The 16,350-nt window shown below is 36.5% G+C and overlaps 1 protein-coding gene across 1 annotated transcript in view; it reads right to left on the bottom strand.

The window, feature by feature from the left end:
- Window positions 1–293: 293 nt before the first annotated feature.
- Window positions 294–16,350, bottom strand: part of mphosph6 (M-phase phosphoprotein 6) — a 50,407-nt gene continuing 34,350 nt past the window's right edge. The window contains exons 3-5 of the mRNA XM_043706655.1: window positions 7,682–7,772; window positions 4,676–4,773; window positions 294–1,299 (exon numbers count right to left, since the gene is read on the bottom strand). Coding sequence (XP_043562590.1) covers window positions 1,164–1,299; window positions 4,676–4,773; window positions 7,682–7,772 — 325 coding nt within the window. The 3' untranslated portion in view covers window positions 294–1,163. The remainder of the gene's footprint in view (window positions 1,300–4,675; window positions 4,774–7,681; window positions 7,773–16,350) is intronic.

Genomic DNA, 16,350 nt, shown 5'->3' with positions numbered 1-16,350 from the left:
GTGGGGCTGCAATTAGATTCATCTTCTGCCAAAAGGAATAAAAAAATGTATATATTGGAATTTTTAAAAAATAATCATTACTCCTACACATGAGAATGTTTTAGAAAAGACTTTTAGTTTGCGAGGATAAAACTTCATTTCAAATCTAATAATATTGGCTTTATTTTTATTTTTTGCTCAAAGAAGTCTCTTCTAAATCTACATTATAACTTCAGAATCAATAAAAGTTATAGTAAGTGTCCAGACTTTGTCTAATAAAGGATTTTAAAAATTCTGAATGCTAAAAATATATCTAAAAATAAAATCAGATTTTCTTTAATTTCTAAATTAAAGTCAAAGCAAAAGGCAATTAGTTACATACTATCCAGCATTTTGTGTAAATGATGCAAATACAGCTACTGTTTCAAAACAGCTTATATCCACAGATTTGCTGTGAACAAAACTGTAATCTGGTAAAAAAAAGAATCTCTGTCGGGCAAAGAGTTAGAGGAAATTCACAACTCTCCTTTGATACAGAAAAACAGATTAATGAGTATAAATTGTATACATCAAGTCTCAGGAACATTTGGAACAATTCAGTGTGTGGAGAGTGCTGCATAAAAACCTCAACATCTTTGTATTCAAATCACTGACATTCTTTTATGCTTCCTAATGCACATGGGGAAAAAAGATCCCTGACAGGTGCAGGATAAGATAATCTGCTCCACTACAAAGACAATATTTATACTTGCAGCACATTAAGATATTACAAATATATTACCAGCACAAGAAACAAAGGGAAGAAAATTACTATATTGGTTCTTATAGCTGTAAAACATAAATATATTAAATTTGCACCACCATATACTTAATATGATTCTGTCCTAGGATAACCTTTTTCTTCAAGACAACTTTGAGCACAATTGAGCTGAATGTTACTTGTGCATATAACATATTACTGAGATGTATTCAAGAATGATCAGTATTTGTTTAATACAACGAAACAGCAGAATCTGTTTATCTTCACAGAACATTTTCATTGCAGCAAATTGTAATACTTTCTAATTTTAGTATGCAAAAGATCACATTTCCATAATTACAATAAACATCCAGTTGCTGCACAGTTTCAGATAGGAAGTTCATTGCCTTACGAAGGAAAACATTTAAAGACACACTCGTGTTATTTATTCCTGAGGCTTAATGAATGTCTTCTTGCATTTACCACCTCTGGTGCTAGCTTCTGTTTCTTCAGATTGAATAGCTGATCGATCTCTCTTTTTGGTAAACTTCCTTTTTATGGTTCCCACTAAGCTTTCATATCTGAAGAAGACAAGGTTTAATAATGCTTCACTGAATGCAGTTTGTCATGTTAACTGTTGCACATTATTCAATATGTAGAACTAATACTTCACAATATTACCAACTATTGATAAGAGGGTTTATGGAGGGAGATATTAAGAAAGACTAGAGCAATTATTAAAAGGAATACATGTTGAATCGAGGGAGTTTGAATAATCAACAATCAAAAGTGTCCCAGAAGATGGTCAAAGCAATGAAAGGTGAGAGGATCTCTCAGTGAAAAATGTTGGATAAGACAGAAGATGACGAGAGGAAAATCAATACTTTCAAGGAGGTTGGATCAAGGTGAAAATCTAAAGGAAACACAGTATGAGAGGCCAAAGTACAACTTGTGAATAAAGACTGCACAAATGACTGGACAGAATAGATGATTCAAACTTAGGTGGATGGTAAAGCTTCAGTAAAGGGCAAGGTGTTTCCACATCTAAACTATGTTTTCAAAGTCTAAATAACAACGTGATCATCCCCAAGAAAGTTGCAGCTTGTAGGTGGGTGGTGGGTTAGTGCCCAACAAGTGCACAAGACAAAATGATTGATAAGATTGGAGTACTGTGCTTGGCTTAAGAAACAAACAAAAGGTATTTTATATAACATTGACAGTGACAAGGAGGACCAAATCATGAGATGGTCAAGATCATGGAGGAAATAGATTAATAACAGACTGTTTTCAGGAACAGTATAGGTAAAAAAGTGTAGATGGGAGAAAGAAAAGCTAATATGACTAAATTACAGTAAGGAAGAATGAGAGACAGCTAAAGAGAAAAAATAGAATGGAATCAAGTCTTAACTGGTAATCAACATATGTAATAAATCAACAGGGAAGGTTCAAATTGCAGAGCTGTTGTGATTACAAACAGGTCAGAAAGGAAAGCTTTGACTAAGTTAAAGTTGAGAATCAGTGATGAATGGATTTTTAGATTAAGTAAAATCAATTTGAAAAGCCTTGCACTTGGATGGCATTTTTCAGGAGCACAGGGCATTCAAAGTAATGGAGTACTTTTGAAGAGCAGTCACTGTTGTAATGTGGGGAATAGACTTAGGGCAGTGGCTTAAATGAAGACAAGGGAAACATAAGTACAACGTTAAATTTACATTTCAACCAAACTACTTACTGTAAATTGCGACATACAAGTTGACCTGATGAATATAACAACCACATTTGTCCTCTCCAAAAATCATATTTTTGCATTTCGAAGTAAACTGCCAGGATTGGAGGATTTAAGCTATAAGGAGAGGCTGAATAGGTTGGGGTTGTATTCCCAGGAGCATCAGAGGGTGACCTTATAGAATTTATCAAATAATAAGGGAGATAGATAGGGTGAATAACCAAGGTCTTTATTCCAGGGTGAGGGTGGGGGGTTCCAAAACGAGCAGATGCGGGTTTAAGGTGACAGGGGAAAGATTTAAAAGGACCTAAGGGGCAACACTTTCATGCAGAGGGTGGTGAATGTATGAAAATGAGCTATCAGAGAAGGTGGGTACAATTACAACATTTAGAAGGCAAGTGGGTGGGTACACGAAGAGAAAGGGTTTAACAGAGATATGGGTCAAATGCTGACAACTGGGACTACATCAGTTTAGGATATCTGGTCGGCATGGATGAGTTGAACCCGAAGAGTCTGTTTCCATGCTTTATAACTCTATGCCTGTATATACTTGGTATGGAAATCAGCCCCCTTTACAATCACATTACATTTGAATTAGTTGTTAGCCTCAATTTCCCACCCTGCTTTATGCCTTATAATTGATCAAGGGATCAAGCAATATAAGCATATAAGTGAATATGCACAATTGTTAATAACACATACATTCTTCACAGGTGACATTTCAAAGTAGTGATCATCCAAAAATCATACCAGCAGTTTACTTTTATACTTTGTATAAGTCGACCCGTGGTTTATCAAGGTTTCAAAGGTTAACTTGCATAATGCCATCTCCATAATTATAAACAATCACTGGACAATATTTCAAAACTTGAAACTTTTATTTATTTAGAGAAAATACAATAGAGAAGGCAGGGTAGGTGATGCATCGGAGGTGCAGCATGTGAAAACTGTACCAACCCAATTCAGGGGAGAATGGCAAAGTGCAGTCAGACACCACAGAAAGCAAGCAGAAAACTAAAATCACTTCGCAGAAAGTGCCAACTTCACAAAAAATGGAGTTTGGTCTGGGTAAAAGCAGATTTCTTTTCAACAACCAATACAGCAGCAATAGCTGAGAAGCAAGCATTATATGGTTTGCCTCAGCAAAACTGAAACAGCTGCAATATACTTGATTCATAAAATTATGAAAAAATTATCATAGATAATGCAACTTTCACACTTGTGCAATAACCATTTGTTGCTGCGCATCATACTTTGTCAGACAAGCTTCTGAAACTCAGAGGAGTTTTCGAGTGAAAGGAGTGATCAAACAGCTGTCTTACAACAATAAAGATTATTGGACAGGTGGCTAATAACCTCTCAATATCTTACAGTGTTGTCGTACTCAGGGATTTCAAAAGCTCACAAGTACAACAAAAATATTCGAATGAAGGTTAAGGCATTTATTAACAACTATGTTGCATTTGTGACTCAATTATTATATGCAGTGTGATTAACATTCTAAGGTAGTTATTCTATAAATAAGTATTGTATAATGATATTATGGGTCACTACAGAACATCTGATGATAGTGTTGCCATTGCAAGAGTTAAAACCATATAGTGCTCTATCACAATTATCTAAACTTTAAAAAACTCTTTCGTCTTTAATAGTTTTGATTGTAGCTGTTAAAGTAGTAAAGCTTTCAAGCATCATGAAGAAATGACTATACAGAAATAACCAATCTGTTCCTCATGATTTTTATTTAAAAAGAGACTGAAGAAAGCATCTTAGGGATTGCTGATTCAATGTTTTGGGGCATTTGTTGGTTGGAATAGATAATGGTGAACTGAAGGGCCTGTTCCTGAGCTATATTACTTATCTCACAGCATCCAATTATTTTCTATAGTGGTACTATTTAATATCAGAATGATTGCACCAAAAGATCTATTCATAGTAATCTTTTCTTTGAAGTTGAGATCACTTATTCTAGTTGTATTTGATGATTCACCAATCCTGTTTTGTTTAAACTCGAGCATTATTTTCATGGTTTATGATCATAGAAAAAGGCCACTTTTAAAATGATCTGTGCAACACCACAAAAGCTGCTGTGATCACAACGCTCACATTTTACCTTAAAATATGCACTGCGTTTTTAACTTCAATGTATTAAATATCTGTTATATTCTGAGTCAAACAGATAAATGCAGCTAATATGTAGAATCATACTCCTTTGAGATACAACAGCTTACCTCCTAGCCATTTCTACATCGGAAACATCTACCTCCATCTTAACATCTTCATCAGACTCTTCATTTTCATTCTGGGAATACATCTGTGCAACTAGTTTCTGGAATAAATGCAATTTTTATCTGTTAGCTCTACTAAGTTGATATTGTGTGAATGTGATGCTGAATGTGATGACATTAGATTGTTTGAAAAATATTTCATAAATTTGTGCTATGATTCACTTTCCAAATGTAAAACTAATAGTGAGACACTTAGCTGTTAAGATTTCTAATTTGCTGGCACATATAAGACATTAAAAATAATAGGACATTTAACGTTTGATCTTAGGAACATACAGCACTGTTAACAATTTGTAAATAATCAAAATTGCCCAAAGTGCCCTTCAGATGGCATTAACAATAATCTACAAAAACTGAAGTCACGTTGACCAGATAGGACATTCTGGAAGACAGGAGTGAACCAGCTGTGTTTTTAAAATGAACAGCAGCTGGATCTTGCATTACTAGGTTTATTGAATTCAATCTAAGCTTCAAAAGTGGCCAGGTTGGGACCTCAATACCTGACCTCTGGGTGTCCAGTTGATTATCTCTGCAGTATGGCTTCTGTTTATATTGGCTTCTACATTTTATCACAGCTACAAATCTTCCATTTTTGTCACTTAATATAAAAGTCCAGATTTATAAATAAATACAACATTAGTCAAAAAAGTGTTTGGCAAAAATTTGTATTTAAAACACTTCTTTTAATCGAAAAGATGCCGTTGGTTAATATCTCCCTTTTCCAGTATTTTATCCTCACTGCTTAAATCATAGATCCTTTTTTCAACAAGTGAGACATAGTGATTTCAACTTGCAGCAAAATCATCTGCCATAATTTCAGACTTTCACCTTAGAACATAAGAAAATAAGAAATAGGGACAGGAGTAGGCCATCTGGCCCATCGAGCCTGTTCCATCATTCAATAAGATTATGGCTGATATTTTTGTGGAGTCAGCTCCACTTACCCACCCACTCACCATAACCCTTAATTCCTTCAACTGTTCAAAAATCTGATATATCTTTGCCTTAAAAGTATGAGGTAGTCTCAAACGACCAGGCAGGGAATTCCATTTGGATGAAAAAGTTTCTCCGCAAGTCAGTTCTAAATCTTTTCCCCCTTATTTTGAAGCTATGCCCCCTAGTTCTATATCTATTCCCTTCATAATTTTATGTTTTGATAAGAATCCCCCTCATTCTACTAAATTCCAATGAACATAGTCCCAGTCCACTCAATCTTTCTGTAGAAGCCAACCTTCTCAACTCTGGAATCAACCTAGTAAACCTCCTCCAGACCTCTCCTTTCTGAAAAAGGAGACCTTGGAGGTCAACTTCTTGAGACTGCCTTAAGCCTTGCCATTCTGCAGGACTCATCAGCTTCAAACCACTACTTATTGACAAGATTATAATACCCCTTCACAGAACATCTTCCCTTGTTAACCTACCAAATGTACCTGCTGTTACTTCTAACAAAAACATACTGCCCTTTGTTAAAAATAAAAATCTCCTTCCATTCCAAATTCTTAGCCGTACATGTGTTCACTCAAAAATGATCCAGGTCTCCTGATTAGAACAGGAGGCCATTCAGACCATCACGTGCGGCACGGTGGCTCAGTGGTTGGCACTGCTGCCTCAACGCTAGGGACCCGGGTTCGATTCCCACCTTGGGCAACTGTCTGTGTGCAGTTTGCACATTCTCCCTGTGTTTGTGTGGATTTCCTCCAGATGCTTCGGTTTCCTCCCACAATCCAAAGATGTACAGGTCAGGTGAATTGGCCATGCTAAATTGCCCATCATGTTAGGTGCATTAGTCAGGGGCAAATATACGGTAGGGGAATGAGTCTGAGTAGGTTACTCTTCAGAGGTTTGGGGTTGACTTTTTGGGCCGAAGGGCCTATTTCCATCCTGTAGGGAATCTAATCTAATATGCGTGCTGATTCTTTGAATGAGTTAATTAGTCCAAATGTCCTGTCCTCACCCAATTACCATCAAAACTTATCGTTATATGCATATCCTTGTTACTTTCAAATTATTATGGATTCAGCTTACAACATCATTGCTATTGTACATACTGCATCCTAATATTTTTGTTAAAAAAGGTCTCCTTTCATTCATTGCCGTGATCATCATATATTTATGCTCTAATGCTGTTTCATTCGCTCATGGAGAAATACTGTTTTACCAATTAACCTAATCAAATCTATCATAATTTCAATCATCATTTTCAGATTCACAACCTATTTTGTCTCTTCACACAATTATAGCCTCTAACTTCATCTAAACGTATCTTTAGCAATACTCCCTGGTCCTGGATGGTTTTAAAAATACAATGCTCAAAACAATGTTATAACTGCATCCAAAGTTTCATACTTCATGTTCTAATTACATTCCAATCAATAGTTTTTGTAGGTTTAGCAAGGCATAAACGTTAGTCTTTGGTGCCCTGCCCCCCCCAAAAAATCTCATCATCCTTGAAGTTCAATGTTCCCTGCATAACTCATCTTAGATACAGTTCGACCATTTCACGAATCATTTTCTGCATCCAACTTGTCTCTCCAATCCCAAATCATCCCAAAGTAATAGCGAATTATACAAAAATTCAACATAACACAAAATATTTGTGCATAGAGTTGCACTTGCTGATTTTAATTGCCTAATCTACTCTACACAAAGGGTATGAATGTTTCCAAATAAAATAGTTCCAACAAGATTGAGGAATCATCCTTCTCTAACAAGCCCTCCAGTTCTCTCTGAACAATTTGATGCAGCAGGACAAAATTTTAAATGTTGACTTTAAAAAATTCCAGCATATTGCATACAGTAATGTGTGTTTCATAACAATCCCCACAACTTTATAACATTAAAACATGTAATTTATAGAAGTTCATTGTGTTCAGTTGGCTGATAAAATTCCTTCACCAAAAAGCCAATGGCGAACAAGACATAAATGCAGATTTCCTATAAAGAACATACCTCTATCTCTGGATTAAAACCTTTAAAAGACATTCGGCCAAACAACATTTCTTCACAAGGCACAAAGCTCTTTTCTTCAATAATGTGACTCCTGAAACACATTAACAATTTAACAGAATTAGCTACTGATGAAAACATTTGAGAGTTTGGAAAATACTAGATTATTTAATGGACAGAAGTCAAAGGTAATTGTTCTGATTTGCACCATGGCAAGTTTGCTGAAAAATTACACTTTGGCTTTGCACAAAAAAAGTGCATAACACTTAACATTTAAATTCCAAATCTGAGGTTCTTACAGCTTGGTTGGATAACAGTGGGGTAGCAGGGTGGATGAGCTAATGACAATGGCACCATATTGCAGGAAGCTATTCAATTGAGGGGATCAAAAAGTAGAATAATTATAGTAGAGGTCAATGTAGTGAGGGGATTGACACTGTAGTAAACAGCAAGAGCCTAGATGCTTGTGCTGCCAGCTCAGTATCAGGGTTCAGGACATTTGCTCAGGAATTAAAACTAATTTAGTGGGTGTCAAGGATACATCACGTGTGCTCCACATAGAGACATAGGCAAGTCAAGGAATAATGCTCTGAATAGTTTGAGTAACTAGGCACCATAATAAAAAGGACAATTTCAAAAGATAATAATCGTGGGACTATTACCAAATTGGTAAAGTACAAATAAGACTGGTGTGGAGTGATTTGGCTCTGATTCATGGGGTATTGGCACTGGTACTGGGCTAAGTGACATCTTTACCATTGAGTCAATCGATAACTGAATCTTGCTGGTCCAGTGTTCTAGTGAACCAGATAACTAGGAAAACAGAGATGACTTAAAGCTAAAAAGTGTGATAATGATTAAATTTGTCAAGATATTGTGAATCAAAGAGTAGCCAGCATGATAAGAAGGAATAGACAGTACAATTTTAACAGTAAATCAACAGATAAGGTTACAGGTTACAAAAAGGCAATACTGATGGCTCTATATTTGAATATAGTATTTGAAACTAAACAGATGAATTGATAACAAATAAATACATACATACAATCTGATAGTCATTAACATACATACAATCTGATAGTCATTACAGAGAAATGCCTCAAACTGACAAGGATTATGACTTGAGTATTTAAGTGTAAAGACACATTCAGGAAGGAAGGAAAGCGAGGAAATAAAATGGGGCTGATAACTAATGATATGAGAACAATAGACAAGGAATACTCGAGGTAAGAAAGGCCATTGCCAGTTCTTGGCAATGATGCACAGTCTCCTTAACTGTTACCATACAGTAAGATGGGGAAAGTGAGGACTACAGATGCTGGAGATCAGAGCTGAAAAATGTGTTGCTGGAAAAGCACAGCAGGTCAGGCAGCATCAAAGGAGCAGGAGAATCGACGTTTCGGGCATAAGCCTGAAGAATCCTGAAGAAGGGCTTATGCCCGAAATGTCGATTCTCCTGCTCCTTTGATGCTGCCTGACCTGCTGCGCTTTTCCAGCAACACATTTTTCAGCCCATACAGTAAGATGGCATATAAAAGAAATAATAATTGAAACTCTCCAGAAAAACTATATGATAGGGGACTTTTATTCTACATATAAACTCGAAAAATCAGATTGGTACACATAACTTGAATGAGAGTTCATAGGATGATTTCAGGGTAGCTTCTTAAAACAGTGTATCTGGATCCAAACAGACAGCAGGTTACATTAGATCGGGAATTGTACAATGAGATGGGATGAATGAAAGATCACACAATGAAAGCACTTTTAGACAGCAGTGATCATAACATATTGAATTTAACACTCAGCTTGAGGGAGAAAAGAGTGGGTCCAAAACTAATATTGTAACCTCAAATAAGGACAATTATTAGGGCATGAAAGAAGAACAAGCTGAAGTAGATTAAGGTTGGTAGATATGTAGTTACAACATGTAAATAGATATTCAAATAGATACATTCCTTAGATTTTAAAAAAATACCAAATTAAGTCTGTACCATCTAAATTTAAATATACCACCACTTATACTTTAAATCGCTGAGTTCCTACATTGTTAAATGAAATAACTGAAAGAAAACGAATTTTAAAATATAAAATGAAATTACATTCTATAAGACTGTTAAGAGTCACAAGGGCCCACCTAATGGCAGAAGTCAGTCGATGCAGCTAAATGTTCAGGGCTACCTACACTGACTGCCAACCGCAATTAAATAGCCCCCAGGGCCTCAGTTCATATTAAGAAGAGAATCAAAAGCCCAGCAGTAGAAGTAGCAGTGTAGGGAAGACTGTTCCTACCTAGAGATTTCAGGTCAATGTCTAGAATGTAGTGGTGGTGGATAGCAAGACCCAGGTGAGAGCAAGAGAGCAGGAAGTGATGCCTGGATGTAGCCAATTGGGAGACAAGGCTGTAAAACAAGGCCAGGGTGATACAGAAAAAAAAAGATGAGGCAAAAGTGCTTGTCCAAGCCCAGAACAAAGGGGAGAGGGTATTTGGAATGCAGGCAGTGCAATAGAGGCCTTTGATTTAGCGTATATACTGGTGTATAGGTCGAGTTTTGAAGACATTTTAGGCTGAAATTGGGGGTTGACACATGCAAGGTATATGCAAGGTATCGTTGAAGGGGATGAAATTCGTGCTTGGCATAAGCCAAAAAATGGACAAACAAGAGCCAGATTTCTATATAAAATAATAAACAACAAAAGGAAAAAGAACTATAAATATTTATCTACAAAATAGCTGTCTCTATCCTGCTTGCAATGGTAAAGCAGTACTGTCATACCGTATTCCAATTACCAGTACCGTAAAGTGCATGTAGGTATACACACATGTACAAACACTAATAGGCATACTAGCAGGTGGTCAGGCCATCTACTGGGGGTATTTGTATAACACACAATTCATGAAGAAAAGCAGAGGAGTAAAAACAAAAAATGTTTCATAGTATTTTAAGAAAAGACCGCATGAAACTGTTAACAATATACAATAAACACTTCACATCAAAAACTGATATTCACAGCAAAAAACTCTTCTCACCGTCTATCACAAATATTATGGGATAGCTACTTAAAACAAAAGTTACCGGTACATGCAAAAGTCCATAAGAATCCTTCAAATTCACTGCCCTTGTCAGTTGCACCACTGAATAATTTATTTCAGTCATCTGGGTAAAGTGTATCATTGCTGAAAATGTGTTGCTGGAAAAGCGCAGCAGGTCAGGCAGCATCCAGGGAACAGGAGAATCGACGTTTCGGGCATAAGCCCTCTGAAGAAGGGCTTATGCCCGAAACGTCGATTCTCCTGTTCCCTGGATGCTGCCTGACCTGCTGCGCTTTTCCAGCAACACATTTTCAGCTCTGATCTCCAGCATCTGCAGTCCTCACTTTCTCCTTAAAGTGTATCATTGTATGGATCAGCTTCATCTGCACTCTCAAATCAGTTGATTTGTCATTTCCATCTGACAATAAAAAGTCATCCTTCATACCAGCTAAAGCATTAGAAATTGCACATTTTTTTTGAAGGCTTTCACAATAATTTCAGTTGTCATCTCTTTCCAGGACTCAACAATCCACTCACATACAGTTGCAAGTAATGGAACATGCATGTTTCCACCCTTTGTGAAGCCTTTTTATTTCCCCTTCTTGCATCCAAGTGTCCCATTTGTTCCGTACTAAGTCCTTAAAAGGTTTATTGATATTAAAATCGAGTGGCTGCACCATGCTTGTAAGGCCTCCAGGAATCATTGCAATGTTAGTATTGTTAGCATGAAGTTCACTGATAACACTTTTCACTCTGTGTGATCTGAACATATCCCAAACCAGTTCGGCTTTTTCCTTTCTAAGTCCTGCTCACAAATTCCAGACCTCCCTAATCCAAGTTTTGCTGCCAACTTTATCCATCCACCCTTTTTCATGGACGAGGATAACAGTGCCTTTTGTAAATTTCTATTTGGGCAGAGTTTTCCGCTTAAAAATCACCATAGACTTTAACTTTGTTCCATCTGCCATACAACCAAGTACCACAGTGTATCGACTCCTTTCATGGCCAGTAGTCTTAACCAAAACTGTTTTTGCTCCAATCTGGTTCACAGTTCTGTTCCCTGGCATATCAAACTTCATGGGGGTTCCATCCATATTGTAGATGCATGTCAGGCTGTACTAGTTTTTCTTCCAACTTCTGATCACAAAGCGATGGAAATCAATTAATGATTAAGTTCTGTTAGTAGATGTTGGACAATCTTGGTTTTCTGTCTAAGCATTAAATTTACCTTTTCATAAACCTACTGCACCATCCACAGCACTGGCTTTGAAATCACTGAATCATCTTTTATCGCTTCATTTGTGGCACGTATTCTAATACATTGTCAAGTCACTATGCTTCCGTTCTGACGACTCTGAATTACCCAGTCAGCAATCTTTTCTTCTAGTTGTAGCACTTGTTCAGCTTTCCTTGGTTGGCATACTTCGGTTTTGGCATAGCCTTTAATTGTGTGGCTTTTTTCCCCACAGTCTCAGACAAGTTTTTTAGAAACACAGAACTCTCTTGCAGCTATGCTATTGTTGTTCTTCTCTGTGACTTCAATAACTTTTAGTTTAAACTGTACTGTATACTTGTTTCTTCATGATGCCATTTTGTCAGAAACATTTGGGGAGTTTTACAGCAAGTTCAAGGACAACTATACGCGAGACTAACTTCTAAGAAACTGACGCAACAGCGGGAAGACGGCTGGTTGTCGAGGGCTGCTATAAAAATCCGTAGATATTTGCATACACAAGTCAAATATAGTATGTAATTATTACATAATACACGGTGTGTGTGTGTGTGTGTGTGTGTGTGTGTGTGTGTGTGTGTATATATACTATCAACATTCAATTTAACAATTTGAAAATCACATGGCGCAAACATATACTGGTGCGCGTAACATGTGATGACAAAGGTATTGAAAATGTGTATTTGAATAAAAAATGTGCAAATCATGCCCTTTAAGGCTGCATATATGGTCAGGAAGAAATCCTTGGAAAACTAGGGTCAACTTATACACGAGGTATATAAAAAATACCAGATTTTTTGGCCAAAAACAAGGGATCGACTATAACACAAGGTCGACCTATACACAAATATATATGGTATGTTGACAATGGTTGTCAACAAAGCATTCAAACAATGTTAAACCAAAAGATGTGAAACAAAAATGTCAGCAAATTACATTACAATGAAATAACATTAAACAATGGAATGTTAAATGAAGACAACACTTTGTTGAGACAATAATTAAACTCAATAAATAATTTCAAACACATTGAGAAGGAAGTTATGATGCTACTTTTAATAATTGAAATTCAGAATTTGGGTGTGGTGGCATTAACTTCTACATAATAATTTGATGGACATGTCAGCAGGTAATTGAAAAGAGAAAAAGTGGACCAATAATATGAAATACAGCCAATTTCACAAGATGAACTTACACAGGACATTTTACCCAACAGAGAGGTGAACTCAGGCAAAGATAAAGTTAGGTTTTTTTAAAAAAAGAGGCTTTTGAATGAAATTAAACTGAAAAGTGATCTCAACAGAGACCTTCAAACTACAAAACTAGAGTTTGGAAAGACTGGTCTTTGATTATGAAGCAGAAGATGATAAGTACAACTAGTAATGCTCAGTTGAACGTGTGAAGTTCAGTATCAGCAGGAGAGATCGGGACAGGGTTGGCATTTCCATGTATAAAACTTAATTCTCTCAAAGTGCCAATGTAGACAAATAAAATTTTCATAGAAAGGTCACCAGAAAATTGCATCCCTATTGATAAAGTTCTTGTGGTACTGATAAATTTACACAAAACGTTGGTTCAACTATAGTTAGGATATTGTCCACAGCTTTGGGAGCTCTACAATAGAAAGGACATTAAATGTAGAGTCCACTTAGCATAAATTCTATATGGCAGTAGCAGCAATAAAAAAAATGAAATGGTACAATTATTCCCACAGGAGCACTGAGATTTTTAAATTATGACATTTCGAAAGTTTTGCATTCATATACGATCTTCTGCATGTTCAGGAAAAACTAAAGCACATTAAAGACAAGGAAATAACCTTTTTGAAGTGCAGTTACTGTTGTGAGGAAGAAGATGCATTTCTAGATGCTGTTAAAGGGATAAACATTTGCCAAAATACAAAGACAGTTTCACATCTCTACTTTGAACTAGTGTTATTAGAACCTTTATTTGTACCTCAGAGACCAACCTCTGGGTATCCTAGCAGATGTCTCCTTCCCAGTTTGTATGCTTTGTATCTCCATTTTCAGAGCCATAATAGTGTACAAGATTATTCAGCTGATTGAGTCAATGGCGACTCCCGATACAGCAAACCAACTGGTCTCCTTTGTTTGTTCTATCTTTGCAGCAGTGCAAGTTAATTTCTCTCAAATGCCCATACAATTTCCTTCTGAAATCATTAATCATTGCAGATTCCAGCAGTCTTGTAAACAATGAGTTCTTGTTTTTTGCTGTGTATAAAATTCCACCTCAGATCATCCCTGCATCTTTTGTCCAAAACCTTAAAGCTGTGTCCTGTCATCTTTGTATCATCAGCTAATGGAACAGATTTTTTTGTCTATCTTGTCCGATCTTGTGATGATCTGTGTAGCTCTATTAAATCCAATCTTGATCTTCTTTGCTACATCTTTTTCAAACTAATCCTTTAACTGAAACCTCTCAGTCGTGGAGCTTTTCTAGCAAATCTTCTATCCTATCAAGGACCGTCACTGCCTGCAGTGAAGTACTTTGATAAATCATGTCACAGAATGTGTTTTGGTTTTGAACCAAAAATATTCCTGGCCATGTTTTGTAATTTATTAAAGTGTATTACTACTTACCAGTGCTTTAAGAACAAGATGCAAGTTTGAAATGAATAAAGGAATGGAGATGGAACATTGTGCAAAGCATACAACTGGGAAGGAGACATCTGCTAGGATGCCCAAAAAATAAAGAACATCAGTTGGAAGCAGATAACTGTGCATTTATTTTGTCTTTGCTCAACTTGCATATTGTTTTCCAATTCTGTTTTAGTTGTACTCATCACCCATCTATATGCTCATTATTCGTGACCTTATGCACCAGTTTCAAGTCAATTATGGCCACTTTACAGATGAATAGTACATACAGAAAATATAACAGAAGATGACATTTAACCTTTGGGATTTTGCTGAAGGGAAATAATAAATTTATAATTAACTCAGTGTTATTAAATAACTTTCAAGCAGGGTTCTCCCTTCTAACGCTTCCACTTACATCCTCATTCTTATTCTTTGGTTCCAGTGCTCTGACTACATTTAAAGTCATTTACCTTTATCCAGATAACCTTATCAAATGCAAATGTCACAGGTGAACTTGCATTCACGCCTTTAGGCTATTGGAAGTAAAGCTCTTTCTGAGGCGCAGACAGAAAAAAATGCTACATTTATATGACAGGAAGCATGCTGCATGGCAATTTCCACGGCTGGTGGTTTTATCATCATTCTGTAATTTTGTCTTTAACCATGGCCCCAGATAGTTAAAGAAGGAGAAAGTAAAGTATATAAAAAGGAGGTTAGATGAACAATTTCTTCTTATTATTGGATATATTGGATTTTCTTGATCTATTTTAAGTTTTCTAATGTACTCCTTTTGAAAGGACAGTATATCTATGTGACTTTTAAAAGTTCTTAGAAGAATACCTTTTTCATCGCACACCATGGCTTATATCATTTAGCTTAATAAATCTGGGTAAACTTCTTACTCCTCTCCAAAGGTTCATATCGTTACACAGAATAGCCCTCAGGTCATTCGATGCATTCCACACAACATTAAGAAATGGGTGAGGACCATTGGTCACAGGCCCTCGCAACATTCTGGTTGCAATGTTGCCACACAGACCCCTCTATCCAAGCTGTTCAAGTACAGCTACAACACTGGCATCTACCCAATAATGTGGAAAATTACAGACATGTATGTTGCTCTCAGAAATGAGGACAATTTCAACCCCACTTTTTGTCGAAAGGGTGAGAATACAAAGAGTGACAAAACAAGTCCACATTTTGATTACTGAATTCATTTTGAAGCATTTAGGAAGGATATACTGGCCTTGGACGGAATATACAATGTACCTTTATCAGGATGATATCCAAATTCCAAGGGTTAATTTATGAGAAGGGATTTTAAAAACTAGGAATAAAAACAGTAAATGTTGAAAATACTCAGTAGGTCAGGTGATGTCTGCAGACAGTGCAACAAAGTTAACATGTTAGGCCAATGATCTTTTACTCCTGAGATGGAAGGACTGACATATGAGCAAAGACTAGAATGACTGGGCTTGTACTTGCTGGAATTTAGAAGAATAAGGGGTGAATCTCATAGAAACATATGAAATCCTGATGGGACTGGACAGAATAGATACAGGAAGAATACTCTCGATGTTGAAGAAGTCCAGAACTAGAGGTCACAATTTAAGAATAAGGGGTAAGCCATTCAGGACTGAGAGGAGGAAGAATTTCTTCACTCAGAGTTGTAAGCTTGTGCAATTCTCTCCTACAGAAAGCTGTTGGGGCCAATTCATTAAATATATTCAAGAGGGAGCTGAACATGGCTGTTGCAGCTAAAGGAATCAAGGGTATGGAGAGAAAGCGGGAATTGGATACTGAAATT

This window comes from Chiloscyllium plagiosum, chromosome 17 (assembly GCF_004010195.1).
Source record: "Chiloscyllium plagiosum isolate BGI_BamShark_2017 chromosome 17, ASM401019v2, whole genome shotgun sequence".
NCBI classification, from domain to species: Eukaryota; Metazoa; Chordata; class Chondrichthyes; order Orectolobiformes; family Hemiscylliidae; genus Chiloscyllium; species Chiloscyllium plagiosum.
Note: the sequence above shows the minus strand (reverse complement) of the source record. Positions and strands in the feature narration are given on the sequence as shown.